Source organism: Carettochelys insculpta, chromosome 1, assembly GCF_033958435.1.
Source record: "Carettochelys insculpta isolate YL-2023 chromosome 1, ASM3395843v1, whole genome shotgun sequence".
Classification (NCBI taxonomy): Eukaryota; Metazoa; Chordata; order Testudines; family Carettochelyidae; genus Carettochelys; species Carettochelys insculpta.
The window spans coordinates 248,216,420-248,231,957 of NC_134137.1; the positions used below are offsets into that span (position 1 = coordinate 248,216,420).

General features: G+C 40.1%; 1 protein-coding gene across 1 annotated transcript in view; it reads right to left on the reverse strand.

Annotated features, from left to right (window-relative positions):
* Positions 1-498: 498 nt before the first annotated feature.
* Positions 499-15,538, reverse strand: part of MPPED1 (metallophosphoesterase domain containing 1) — a 76,165-nt gene continuing 61,125 nt past the window's right edge. The window contains exons 4-6 of the mRNA XM_074983708.1: positions 12,341-12,456; positions 4,697-4,810; positions 499-698 (exon numbers count right to left, since the gene is read on the reverse strand). Of these exons, the coding sequence (XP_074839809.1) occupies positions 580-698; positions 4,697-4,810; positions 12,341-12,456 (349 nt within the window). The 3' untranslated portion in view covers positions 499-579. The remainder of the gene's footprint in view (positions 699-4,696; positions 4,811-12,340; positions 12,457-15,538) is intronic.

Sequence of the window (15,538 nt, forward strand, 5' to 3'; positions counted from 1 at the left end):
TGCAATGGCTTTGAAAACATGCAAGGGCGTAGATTTCAGAAGGATTTCCAGTAATAACTTGCTTCTTTTCAGTGGGTCAATACAGTACTTGTGTTGACTCGGTTCATATTTGCCATATTATTAATCAAAAATATCAACATTGTTTTATTTCACCAAGTACCCATTAGAAAATGTTTTCAGTGGTTACATTCTAGTCTAAACATTCATGTTTAAACTGTAAACATTCTTTAAGAAACACGCCTTTGAAAAGAATTTGTACTTTTCATAAGTTCAATATATGGTAGATACAATCCCCCGCCCCCCTCAACTCCCTTATATATGTGAAATGTGTTCACTTTTGTGAATTCACAGTTTTAATTCTGAAATTTTAAAGTCCTTAATCAGCCTCTGGCAAATATTGCAACAAAAATGTCTTTGCTTCCCATTTATTTTCACCACTCAAATTTGATTGTGAAAGAACTAAAAGAAAAGAGAACAAAGGGTCTTCATATTTTTCATTGAATGGTTCTGTATCATGTTTCTTAGCCAGCAACAGAAAATTGCTCATGTGACAGGTACATCATTAAATCCCTGAAACAATCATGTGTTCCTTGGAGTAGGTAAGTCAATAACTATAGGTGGATTGAGAGGCTGGTAATTCACAGTGCACACTGAGGCATTGACATAGGTCGTAGTTCCATCAGCCATTACACCATAACCTACAAAATAAAACAAGTTCTAGTTACTACAGTTATTCACTTACATGGAAGTGGCAGTGAATAATTTTATAATCCACAGTCTCAAGGATTTAACACAGCCACATTCTGCTCTTTCATACTAGTGACGCTTCTATGAGAGAAGTAATAATACCTGTGTATTCTTCTTAACAGAAGAATTTGTGAAGCCTTTTCTATTGTAAAAGAAAGCCAATGAGACCTCTCCAGACGGAGTAAACACCTACCATGATATAGCCACTGAAGTGTGAAGTATTCACAAAAAAAATTAGTAACTTTAATATTTCTCTTTGAACAGAAAGCTTTAAAAATATAATCTCTTCAGTTCTGGAGGAGGGTGGGAGCTTGACTGTACTTCAGAGGCTTACCATACTCAAATCCCTATTTTGCTGGAAATCTTACATTCAGAACTTTTTGAAACTGGCCCTTTGGGGGGGCTGATATTTCCTAGGCTTGGTTTTGCTTCAAGATCACGTTTTTTTTTTTTTGTTTTTTTTTTAATTTTAAGAAATGTTGAGTGAAATCCCTCCAAACATTTTTGGACTTACAGAAAAGTGAATATATATTTTCCATTGGAAAAGAATTCTAATCATATATGAAAAGGAAAAACAAAACAAACAAAACACCAATTGGGCTTAAGCAAAACAAGTGGAAGAATGAAATCCACAATTTGGCATGGATATAGGTATGCCATGGTTAGCATGAGTTTGATTTAAAGGTAGGAATATCTTAAAACTACGTATGCACTAGAAATGGCTTTTAATGGGCTCTATCCTACTGCAACTGAAGTTAATGACGACATTCCAAATCACTTTAGTGAGGACTTGAGTGGCTGCAATACGTGTGGGTTTACATTTCAATACAGTAGATATGTTACAGGTGTGTATATGCAGTTCCCATTGAAGTCAGTGGCAAGAGTCCCAGATCACATCTATGCCACAGCTGGAAGTGAGCCAGGTAAACAGACTTGTACCAGTGGGGCTCAACTCACTGCACTTAAAGCATCAGTGTGGGTGCTATAGTGCATGCAGTGGCAACCCAATCCCCTGGGCTGGGGTCTGCTTTACAGGTTGAGTGGCGACTACAGCAACATCATCCACACTTTTTTCGTGTGCTACTTCAAGCCAAGCTAGCGTGACTCTGCCCACTTGGGCTGTGAGGCTTGGCCCCTGCTGCAGTGCAGACTTGCTCTCACTGACTTCAGAGGGGATTGAATCCAGCCTAGGTGTGCTCTTGGTTCAGGAATTCCATGAAATGCAGTAACTGCACAATCTTGTTCTTCTCCTTTTAAAAAAACAACAAGCTTAATGCTATAAATTGTTGGCCCAATACATCCCTCCTGGAAAATCTCATGAAGAGGACCTCAGCAAGGAGGAAAACTATCAGGTTCCTGTCACAGAGATTTCTCCTTATAACAAACCATCAAACTTCCACATGAACAGCACAGTTAACACTGCTGGGGGAATTCCAAAATATTCTCTCTCCTTGTACTACTGTAATGCCAACAGACCCAGGCTGCCAGCACCAGGGATTGAACCTGTGCTCAAAGGGTCTAAAGCCCTGTGCTCTACTGCATGAGCAAAAAGCCAGCTGGCTCTCAGCTAAGGCTGTAGAGCAGAGACTTCACTCGTCCTAGCATGAGGTCTCAGTGCCTCTGGGTACTACATGCTTCCCTGGGCTGAGGAAGCACGTCCTGAGCTTCTGAGACCTTCCAGCATTTCATCCCGGACGAGCTCCCACTTGTAACGCTGACAGACCCTGGTGCCGGCAACCTGGGTCTGTTGGCATTACACTACTAAAGCACCCACTCACCGGGGCACCCAATTGCTAAAACGCTAATTTTTCTGCCTGAATTAATACTCTTGCAATTTTCATGCCTTCCTACCTTAACATGGGGAGATTCCTGTATCCCCTGCCCACTTGAGCCCTGGCAGAAGCATAAGAAGTAGAGCTTCAGATGACATTACTGTAGGGCTGCCTGTCACTGTGACTGATGGAGCAGCAGCAAGTATGGTTATAGATGGGACATTTTTGGCAGTAGCTGTAGTTCAGAGGAAGAAGTGGGGAGGAAATAGACAGGTTTTTTTTTTCTTCTTCTTGTCAATATTTAGTAGATGGCTGCTTACATGTGGCTGGGTTTAGTAAGGGGAGGAGATCATCTGTTCATACCAGGCACTCACTTTACAAAGAGCACATTTATTTGCAGAGGCTGCCTCTGAGAACTTGGGAATACTTCTCTGAGGAGTTTTACTATCTCACTGCAAAACAGGCATTGCAATTTCCCATTTGTTTTCTCTGAATTATGACAGTTTACAACACAAACTCCCTGTCTCTTAACTCTTGCTACTCATTGCATTTGCAATGGTAATTGAAATAATTTATCATTCTGTAAGAGTCTACATTATTTTTCCTCTGGTGAACCAAACCAGACATGGGGTAGGAAGATGCATCTCTGTTTATGTGACTGGCGCTTACTACAGGTCACTTACACCAAGATTAAACGTACTTGGCCTTTAATAAACTAAATGGATAATGTCGACTTAAAAGCTGGTTTTGTTTTAAAATGGTTCACAAAGTCTTACAAATAACTTCTTTGCTGAGGCTGAAATTGATATAGAGAGGGGTTTTCTCTCTCTATACATTCCATTTGTTTACTCTGTACGTTTGCCAGTACTTAGAAATCACTTAGTCAGAAACTTATCACTACAATGAACAGGCAGCGACTGTACTTTCATGCTATAAACCTTGCAAAGTATCAGTACACATCATAAGAATTATTCTTTCCCCCTTTCTTTGATTGTAAATATGTTAGTACTGACACTGATTTCAAAGGACGCAAGACTGATCCTGCTTAATGATTTATAAGAAGTGAATACATTTTTCCTGTTGAAAGCCTAATGGTTGAAAGAACACCTTTGGAGAATCTGTGCACTGAACCTGTCATAACCCAAAGAATATCTCACCCTCACAATAATGACTTCCTTGTGCTCTGAAACACGTCAGACAAACGCTCTGAAGAATCTGGTGTCTCAGGTTGCTGGAGGACCCCGCACCACTACTAGCTGATGAGAAGGTAAGTCGTGCATGTGCCATGTATTAGGATGAAGAGTGGAAGGAAATGCTCTGGGGTGTTATGGAGATTCATTTTAACTTTATATTTATTTAGACCCTGTTAACTCAGGGTCTCAATAATTAAGACTTAAGAATCCCAAAGGATTTTACAGAGATGGAATGTGAGATGCAGAGAGGTTATATGATGTCCCCGAAGTCACACAATGATTCAGGAAGGGACCACAAATTGAATCCTGAAGTCCTAACTTGTAGTCCCCTGCTGTAACTACTAGACCTCTACAGTAGCTTTGAAATAAGTGGAGCAATAGGTATAATCCCTGTTTCACAGATGTGGAAACTAAAACAGACGTTCAATGTTCAAACGCTCAATCATGGATGTTAGACACTTAAATAGCTATTATTCACCTAAACAAGTGGTCTGACTTTCCAAGTGTCCATTACCTTAGGTGTCTGTCTATACAGGGTGACCATATCTCCCAAGGCCAGACACAGGACGGGGGGGGCTTCCCCCCCTTCCCAGGTCTCAGGGAAGCAGCAGGGACAGGGCAACCGCAGCGCTCCCCCACTCTTCTGAGCTTTGGGGAAGCGACTGGGACAGAGAAGACACAGTGCTCCCCTGCCTGTCCCCAAGCCTCGGGGAAGGGGAAAGTAGCTAACTTCCTGGCTCCCTCTATTGCGGACAGTACGTACTGACGCACAGCACATGCTCTCCAAACACGGAACAATTAGTCCCTTTTCTAAAATAAGTCAGAACGCCTTTTTGGCATCCCAAATACGGGACCGTCCTGCTGAAAACAGGAAGGATGGTCACCCTATATCTTTAGCAACCCAAGTTTGAAAATGGTAGCCATACAGTGCTGTAATTTGCATGTGGCTGGTTTTAAAAATCACAGAGAGACAAGCTTGCTGACCTTCATGGATGTGTCCGAAAACATGAAGTCTTGGTTGGACTCTTCGCTGGACTGTGTTCAGAAGTTCAACACATCCTACCCTCTGCATTTTCTTAGGGACCCAGTCTAGGAAACCTTGGAAAAAGAAAAATTAATAAATACTAGTTTAAAAGGAGAGGGAGAAAGGAGTTAGTTACATTCTCTCTGAAACTCTATATTTGGAACACTCAAAATCATTCCTGCATTTTAATGTCGCTTAGTTTCCTATTAAGTGACCACAAGAATGATCTATTAAAATGAATAATTTCATTGCTCGGTAGAGGGGAAATGAAAAAACTTATTGGAAGAATGATAAAATATGTGATCCAAAGGGATGGGATTAGAACTATTCTTGCCAATATTTCAGTTTTAAGGAAAGATCTTGCAAGGGATTTAAATTGAAACTAATTAAACCATATTTGTTCTATATCAGGTTATATCTCTAAGTTTTAGCTAACCCTGCTACATTTTGAACAGCTTAGAGCATTTAGGCTTTCAAATTGGGATTCAGGGTCTAGTTTTAAGCTTGTGTTTTTCTTGACTTATGTAACGTATTTACTGCTGCTAATTATTAACGAAAACACAGTGGTGTTGAGAGTAATATATTTCCATTTTCATACATTAAAATCCCTATGATAGCTGCTTACAAAAATACATTTCTTTCCCCACAGAAAATACTGACTTTTTAATTGAAGGGTTCTTTTTTTTTCAGTTCTTTGGTTTTGTTTTTGCCTCTATGAAAAAAAATCAATTTTTCAAGGAAAGCGTGCACTCTTTTAAAGTTATCATTTAGTTACCAAGTTTTCCATTTGAAAAAAACATGTTTTACTTGCCCTATCAGCTACTCTAGGAAGCAGGAATAAGGGCAAATCTGAACAGAGAGCACTACAAATATTCTTTTTATGAATGGCACCAAAGTATTAAAATGATACAAAAAAGTGTACCCACATCTGCAACACCAGGAGACTAAGCTAACTTCCAGCTAAGTCATCTGCACTTTCTGTTGATCTGATGGGACTAGGATCTGGCTCTAGATGATGGTCTTAGTAGGGATGCAGGCTGGAAATTTGATTAAAAGTATCTTTTTAAACATCCAAGACTATACGGCAGCTTTGAACATGGACATACATTAGGTGGGGGAATTGGAAGAGACCTCAGTGCAGCAGGAACCCCTGGAGGCATTGTGGCCGACTCAGTCCGAATGCCCGAAGAGCCTGTGGGAGTACGTTCCAGGGCAGAGCCACCATCATTCAGCAGTTAAGCTCTACTGGCCAATGCAAAAGGAGAGTGGAGCCAGAATCCAGCCCTCGGCTTCTTGGTTTTGGGAAGTTTCATGCAACCACTAGGAGCATTGCACCTCCTCCCAGTATCTGCTGGCCCCTTTATAGAGGTATGCATTGTGACTATTTCATTTACCTGCATGGGATGCAGCGTTTTTGTAAAAGTTCTTTGACAATGAACTAAAGGCTCACTTGAAAACCAGTCTTGGCATCAAACTGTACATATAAACTAACTTACAGGGATGTTAATTGTTGTTGACTAAATCCAAGTATTTTCTTCAAAGTAGTAGTGTGACCAGAGAAAACATAATCTCCTGCATATCTACGTGAAAGACAGTCCAGAGCTGTGCAGGGAAACACTATTCTGAAGTACACAGTGGAATAATTTAGTTAATTTCTGTTGCTTTGGAATGATCTAATTTGGTGGTTCTCAAAGTGCGGTCCATGAACAACTAGTGATCCGAGATAACCTTGCAGGTGGGCTGCAGGCTCGTTACTCATCTGCCCCCACCTCCAGGCTCTCCAACCCTGCGCCCGGTCCCCCTTATATTACAGCTGCACATCTACTTTTTTTGCATCAGTAAACTAATATGAATAATTTAGTACTTAAGGTACTTAGAGATAAGTGAATGTATTTTGTCATCATAGGCGGCTGGTTGGTGGTTTGTGGAAAGGTTTGTATGGGATCGGCCTCGGGCCAAAAAGTTTTAGAATCACTGATCTAATTGTTTTGTGCTGCCACATCTCAGCCACTATCATAAGATATTACCATTTGAGTTTCGGGGCCCTAAAATAGATTATACAGTCTTCAGATTTTACTAGTCTTCAGATTTTTTTTTTATCCTTCTGCCTGCTGTGTGTACCAATTGCATATTGCTGTAGTTGCATTTGATAGGAGAGAGACATTGAAAATAAACAAGGCTGAGAGAGTAGGGATGAGCCAGTTACTTATACACACCAGATGCAGTTTTCAAATGATGGCACAATGGGCCTGATCCAGCATGGCTAACAAGGAATTAAGCTTCACAAAAACCAAGCAGTCCTGTAGAACCTTAAAGACTGACACGTTTATTTAAGTGGTAATGAGCTTTTGTGGGTAACTTCCACTTCTTCAGATTTTCAGCCACTTACATGAATGAGACCAGAAATGGAGCACTGAGTTGGAACAGTGCCTTGAATACAAAATAGATATATACCAGCTTAAGGGTAGATTTGGACAACCATATGATTGCATTATCATACCTCTTTTTAACAGGTGGGCTCGGGACATTCTAGGGTATTTTAAGGTATTTAGGGTATTTTAGATTAATGGTAAAATTTTCTAATATGTGTAAGTGACTTAGGTTCATAAGTCCATTTTTCAGCATGATTAAGGCACTCACAAGCTTTGTCTCCTTGAAAGTCAATGGAACTTCTAAGTGCCAAATCCTGTTTGAGAGAGGGTACTTTTGAAAATGTCATCTCAAATCTTTCGGTGCATATGTCTTCACAGAAAATCCAGTTATATGCAACTTAATTAAAGACACAGATGATTCCCATTAAACTCTGGTATTTGACTCTACTAGTCATTTTTATCCTCTATGACTGTTTTAAAATTTATTTATTTAAAATGTACTTAATCTTTCAGAATCCAGTTCAATCTCTTTTTCATGCCAAACAGATTATAAGACTGGCTTTTGTTATTTCAGCGATTTGAAACAGTTAACTGTCAAAACATCTGTGGTGAACATGAAGGCAAAGGTATTTCCACTTCAAAAACTTTACAAACAAAAATTCATGAAATTAACTTCTCCATTAAATTAAGCATTATTTATGTTGAACATGTTTTTGTTTACATGCATTATCACCCTTCTGAATCCTTCCCATATGTTTGCTGCTTATTATATACACCTGACTACACAAACTAAGAATAATTGATTACACCTAGCTAACAATTAGAGTTCATCTGAGGATTTTTTTTTGTTTGGTTATTTGAAACAGTTTTTTGTAACTGTCAGGAAAGTATAAATCTGTCAACAGACAATCATGCAGACAGCTACAGATAAAGACTTAAAGGTGAAATAAAATATATTTAAAAATGAAGGGAAAGAATTCTTTAAGAGAAAACAAAAGAATCCTGAACTTAGTTCTTTAAATAGTATGAAATTGACTTTTGTTAAAAAATGAAATTAATACACATTCAAAAGATACAATAAAATAGTACAGCAAAAATTATGATTTAACCATAGGTAAGAATCCCTCACGCTTCTTTTATATATCAAAATCCAGGAAGATACAGTATATCCTCATTAACAGATGGCTTACTACAATGACCACAGATAATTGCAGACTCTTGGGGAACTCTCTTCTCATTACGTTAGTACAGTGCCTGGCATGAGGGGAGCAAAATCCCTGACTGTGGCATCTACACATTACCGTAATACAAGTAGGTTGTGTCTTCACGTGCATTCCTCTTTCAAAAGAGGTATGCAATTGAGGGAAAACAAAAATACAAATGAGGTGCAGATTTGCAAATCTGGTACCTCATCTGCATATTCTTATTTCAAAATAGCTTCTTTCGAAAGAAGAAAACCAGTGTAGACACTGCTCATTCAAAAGTGAAGCCCATCTTCGAACAAATCCTTCTTCCCATAAAAAAAGAGAAGAATGATTCTTTCGAAGATGGGGTTTACTTTTGAAAGAGCAGTGTCTACACTGGTTTTTTTCTTTCGAAAGAAGCTATTTCGAAATAAGAACATGCAAATTAGGTGTCAGATATGCAACGTTGTACCTCATTTGCATTTTTGATTTACCTCATTTGCATGCCTCTTTCAAAAGAGGAATGCAAGTGTAGATGAAGCCATAATGAAGAACAGTTATTCTAAGTAGGATTTTCAGACATGCCTAAATAACTTATGAGCATCAATTCTGTTCAAAGTCAATGAGACTTGTGCTCTGGAAGCAATTCAGCACTTTTAAAATCCCACCCAAATGTAGATCTGTAACATCAGCCTTGATGATGAGGATATTTGTTTTGCTGCAGGACAGGAAGAGGAGTAAAGAAGATAGTGGGGAGAATGAAGACATCCATTTAATAGGGAAAAAACAGGGGAGCAAAAAGGGCATGATTTCATAAGGCACCAGCTCAGAAGAGGAATATAATTAGGATCAGGACTCAACCTGTTACCGTCTCATTACAGCACCCTCTCTTGGACCACATACAGAGGAGGGTAGTTGTGCTCTAAGTCATTAAATAGACAGATACCACCTATTACTGGAGTTTCTGAACCCAATATAACAGTGAGAATCCCTGGTGGCACTGTAGGCATGGCAGTAGCAGCACTTTCTGGGTCATTTGTGGCTGCCCCATGCAAACATTTAAGTCAATAAAAGGATGCTCCTTCCATCGTAGTCATTCTATTGTAAGAAGTTATCTATACTGTGTGCCTGAATTTGCAATAGCACTGGATGCTTTTATGATCATTAATAACATCTGTAATTATGCCTTCTAAGATGAGGACAATAGTAATCAAATTCCAGGCTAAAATAATTGCCTGTGAAGGACAGAAAGGCATTCTGTTCCCAACCCATCCGTGCACGGCCTGCTAGATAGCTTGGAGTAATACAGCAAGGAGGTTGTCGCTCTCTTTTGGAGTTCTGCATAGTGGCTGCTGCAGAAAAGTAAAATATTTTAGGTGGGGCAATATTTTCATCCACCTAAAAGGGATGCAGACAATTCAGCATTGAACATAATCTGTCCATAGATATTTTAATATAGATAAGCCAATTAGAAAAGAAAAAGCAAATGGTTAGTCTTTCTAAGAATGGTGGAAGATGGTTGAAGATAAAAAACAAAATAGGATAAATACTCAGACTAGTCAATAAGTAAGCACTGGATATGTAGATATTCTTTGAAACTGACAAAAGACAGAGATTTTTTCCCACAACTAATCAGATGGAGGGTTGGAACCGTAAGAATAAAACTTAAGGTATTTTAAATGATCTAAGATTGTTTTCTTTTGACTTATGAACAGACACAATCCAAAGATTCAATACTAACCATTATGCCACCAATCCATTTGGAATATCTCTTGTGCTAAACACTTAGGGTTGACAGCTCCAGACCTGGAAGTGCTGAGGGATGGAGGGGTATTGCCAATTTTTAAGATCCAAATTCATATAGGAAATAAATCTGATGGCTGGAAGTGGGTTATGCAATGCATTCTTATTGGGAGAACACAGGTTTACAAAGAAGAAACCCCTTTCCTCCAAGCGTTAGTGCAGGGATGAAGAACCTCCTGCGCGTTGCCTGCATGCGGGTTGTCACAATGGCTGTATCTACACTAGCCCCCAACTTCGAAGGGAGAGTGGTAAGAAAGGTGTCTGAAGATTACTAATGAAGTGCTGCAGTGCATATGCAGCACTTCATTAAGCTAATTCTCCCCCGCAGCAACTTTGAAGTGGCAAACTTTGAAGTGCTGGCTTGCATATAGCTGCGGCTAGCCCACTGGTACTTTGAAGTGCCCGGGATACTTTGAAGTCCCTTTACTCCTCAAAATTCTGGGGAGTACCCTGGGCACTTGGAAGTACCGGCAGGTGAGATGTGGCTAGACATGAACCGGCACTTCAAAGTTTAAAGCTTAGGAGTTGCCACAGGGGAGAATTAGTTTAATGAAGTGCTGCATATGCACCGCAGCACTTCATTAGTAATCTCCCGACACCTTACTTACCATGCTCCCTTTGAGTTGGGGACTAGTGTAGATGCAGCCAATTAGCCATTGGTGGGCCTCCAGACACTTTGTTTATCTGAGCACCCGCAGGTACAGCCATTCACAGCTCCCAATGGCTGCAATTCACTGTTCCCACCCAATGGGAACTGCAGAAAGTAGTGGCCTGGTCTGCGCCACTTCCCACAATTCCCTCTGTGCAAGAATGGCAAACTGTGGCCAGTGGGAGCTGTGGGGCTCCTAACCTTCGGGCACTCAGGTAAACTATCTGGTGATCTATCAGAGGCTAATCCTGACAAACCACATGTGAGCTGAGGGTTGGCGTTTCCTCCTCTCTGCTTTAGTGAAAATTGTTTGACAATGAGTTTACGCACGTTTACAGTTAAATGTGTTGAAAAGCTTTTCTGAATAAGGGCTAAAAAGATGTGTTAATATTTTATTTGCATAATCAAGGTCAAATAGCTATTATCAGGGAATATAGTAAGCCCTGTACTTGTATAAACATAGGTTTTCTCTCATGTTAATATTTTAAAGATGCAAATGTATGAATGGCTCTTGCTGGCCTGTACATGCTGTTATACTGCATCATCAGCATATCTTCGCTGAAGAATGGGCACCATAAGTGTGGTTATTTGGGTTCATGAGAAGAAAAGAGAGGTGGCAACTCATGATCAAAGGAGGGAAAAGTCAATGCTGTACATTTGACAGAGGGGAATACAATTATGAAAAGTTGATGGGGAAGTGATAGTAGTGCTTGGGGGGAGTTCTGCAATTTTACCACGGCTCCAAATACAACAAGTGCAGAATTCCGCCAGGACAACTATATGTAAGGAACCTAGGGTCTGATCCTCCATTCCTTGTCCAGTCAACTCTCTGGCCACGTCTACACTGTCTATCTCATGCCTTATTAGCATATTTCTGTGAGATCTCGCTTCTGGAAGATCCACTTCTGGAAGCAAAGCTGCTGTGTAGATGGGGTTCCTTTGGAAGGAAACAGGGATCCTTCTGAACGAAATCCCCCTTCCAGAAGATCCTTCTTCCATAAACGTTTCCTTCCGAAGGAGCCCTATCTACACAGAAGCTTTGCTTCCAGAAGGGGATCTTCAGGAAGTGAGATCTTGCAGGAATATGCTAATGAGGCAAGAAATATTTTAATCTGTGCTTCATTGCATCTTCCGCTCTGCTCATTACCATGCCCCTTCTGGAAGCAGGGGGCTATGGGTCTCTGATATTTCAGTGGAATTTTGCATGGGCAAGGAACACAGGATCAGACCTCTAAATTGGCTCAGTATATTAGGCCTGATTAATCACTGTGTCACTCCACGTTTGACGTCGGTGTAACTCTGCTGATTTTAGTGGAGTTTAATTGGCTTCAAAACTAGTGTGCTAGATATATCAGTGAAATAGAACCATTGTTCATTTATAACGTGCTTTAAAGCAAAATATTTAACATCTCTGTAACTGAGGTTAGGTGATAGTGCTTAGAAATCCAGGGATGAAATCCTTGCCCCAATTTAATTCAGAGGAGCTTTGCTTTCAGCTTGCCTGGGGCCAGGATTTCATCCCTGTGTCTGAAAAGAGCACATATTGATTGTATTATTATTTGAATTATGTAACTAAAAGTGCCAACGGTTTCTTACCGAGAGGTGGTCCATGTGTTATAAGAATATCTATTCCATCTGGAATAAGGTTCCATTTCTCTAAGAGTGCTTGGCCTCGTGGAAGATTAAAGCCCCAGCCATAAAACCAAGGTTGCCTGCCAAAAGAGGAGGAGAATGCTTCAATGCTACTCATCTGCATTGGTCATCTAATTAAAAAATGGAGACTGATTCTCTACTCTTATGGAATGCAGAGACACAAATAGCAGTCCTTTCCTCTATGTTCAATGACACCATATCTGCACACAGCAATTGTTATTTAATATGTGTGGGAAAGCAACTAGCTTATCAGATTAAATAGACAGTGTACTGTAAAATATTCATTGCAGTCTTCTAATCAGATTGAGAGGAAACAACTGGAAGAGTTGCAGTGCCCTATATAGTACTATGCCTCGAGTTCCATTATAGCTACTGGATCCCTATTCTGAAGCGTGCGTATGTATTACATCATGGCCTTCTCCGTCTGGTCCTGATCCTACAACTGAATTGGCACAGGCAGTCCCCTGCAGTTATATATATCCAATTACAGAGGTAGGGCCATAATCTGTATTGTGATTGGCTGACATTGGACCCATCATACCAGAAGAAACATGCTTATTACATTCATACACACAATTTTGCCTAGTTATCCACCATATTATGTTTTTAAAATAAGAGTTTTACAGTTTCAAGATTTAGTGGTTATTTTAGGGTTGTTGGTTTTTTGAATACATACTTTCTAGAACGACTTTAATATTAAGTGGTGAGATTATAACAGAGCCAGTCAGAATATAATTCATTTGCTTATGAAATTCCATAGACTAAAAAGCTATACTTCATAGTAACATTACCATGGCAAATTAGGACGCTGCAGCTAAAAGTCATGAAATGTGGGGTTAGTTTTGGGTTGTGTTCTTGACTGACTGACTGACTATTCTGTGTTTTGGCTGTTTCCCTATATGGGGATCAAGAAATTGGCTGCTGTTAGTTAATATGGTTTACAATAATTATATAATGTACAACATCAACCAGAGTTCTCCTTCAGATCTTACTTTGTGGAAGAAAGCATTTCACTCCCTCGCTGCATCAAAATGAGAAAGCAAGACTTCTTTGAAACAAACTCTCTGAACCACTCTTCGCATCATGTATGGCAAAGACAAAAGAAAATGCCTGCAAAGCTTTTCTTCCTCTTCCAGTCCTGATGCTTGACTACCGCTTCAGAAATTAACAAGTTGCCTGCAATCTTCATGATCATACATTTTTCACATCTCCCTTTGTAATGCTGGTATACATGTGTATGTTGGAAAATAACTGAAAAACACTGCATACTAAGAGAAACAGATACAGGCTATCCCAGAAGGGGAAGCAAACCAAAGTAAAAGGGCCCCTCTTACAAAGAGTGCTTCCATAGGAAGTTTCCCCTCCCCTTCCATAGGTCAGTGGCCCAACTTCTCTGCAGCACTGTTGAGGGTAGTGTTAAGCTAAGAGTAGATATCGTGGTTCTGCATGGCCCATTCACCTGACTAACAGTTAGGCTTCTGTGTGAAAACCTAACTGGAAGTTACTTCTGTTGCAATTGTAACCACCCACATCTCTCTTGGATTATTCATGTCCCTGTGATCAGAGATGAAGAAGGTGAGTGCATGAAAGAAAACCAAAGGCAGCAAGGCTGCATTAGGAGAGATGCTCACCAGGACATGAATTGGCTGGGCAGCTCTACCTAGTGAAGAGGGATTGGGGGTATAGAACAGTGAGTTTCAGATCAGAATTTTCTGATGTACTTTTACCTTTCAGCTGCTTTTACCTTATGGTGTGTGCTCCCCTCTCCTTGCAGGAAGAACATCAGGCAGCTATGAACTATGTACTTTCTCACCTTCCCACTGTTGCAGTGGTAACTCCGCATCTATTCATTGGCTTATTTTGCAAGATAGCAGTGATCTTTGCAGCCTATATACAGGTAACTATCTCTTTGGCTGTCTCATATTAGTGACTCTCTCTCTTGCCTTGTAGTCAAGCCTGTTTAGTCCCTTCAGTTGTGAAAAGACTGGAGTCAACTGCTTTTCTGAATGAAAGCAAGTGTCCTTTATCCTCAGAGAAGGAGGATGTGCCAGCAGTTAGGATACTAGCTGAAAGCCCAGGTCCAATTTCCCGCTCTGCCTCAGAGTTCCTGTGAAAACTGAGTCACTTGGGGCTCTGCCTCAGATTCCCATCTGTAGGATGAAGATAATAGTTCCTGCCCTCACAAAGTGTTGCAAAGATAAATATAATAAGAATTGTCTCAGAGAGGTAGCCATGCTACTCTGTATCTTTTCACAAAATGCAAAAGCAGTCCTGTAGCACTTTAAAAACTAACAATATAATTTATTAGCTTCCACGAGACAGACCCACTTCTTCAGATTAAGATTCTCCAGATCCGAAGAAGTGGGTCTGTCCCACAAAAGATCATCACCTAATAAATTACATAGTTAATCTTTAAGGTGCTAAACAACAGCTTGTTTTGTTTTGTAATGAAAATTGTGAGCAGCTCAACCCTTACAGCAATGGAGACCATATAAGTACCATAGAGGGTTTACAAAGTTTAGGTCTGATTCTTTTTAGAAAAAACAAATAAATAAACAAAAACCCTAAACAAGGCTGCAGCTCAAATCACACATGCCAGGTGGTCCCCATAATGCCACCAATGAAATCCTAAAATGGCTGGTATTCTGATTCTGCATTCAACACATTTTATTTAGGCTTTGTTTACCCTGCCAAGTGAGCGACGAAACTTTCGTCATTCACAGATGCTCAAACCCAACCCTCCTTGAAAGAAAAAGGCTTTGTCATGGCAAGTGGCAGTATAAACAGCAGGTTATCGGCAGGAACACTCTTCTGCCAACAATGCAAACCTCATTGATGGGGGTGGATATATGTTGTTGGCAAAAGTGCCAACAAACAGTGACACTGTTTGCCATGCTGCTAAAAAATGTGTAGCATGGATAGAGCGTTAGTCACCAAATAATGTTTGGCTACAAGCCCAAACCTAGTTTTCCACAAATCTTCATATGAAAAGACTTCACTTGCAGAAAAGTGACTATGTAAAAGTTGCCAATGTGGTACTTCACACTTCAGGCTGAATTCTTCTGAAATATTCATGAGACATTTTGCTCCCACCCTTCCTCACCCAGGCCCTATTCAACACCCTTTGCAGTTAGTGGGAGT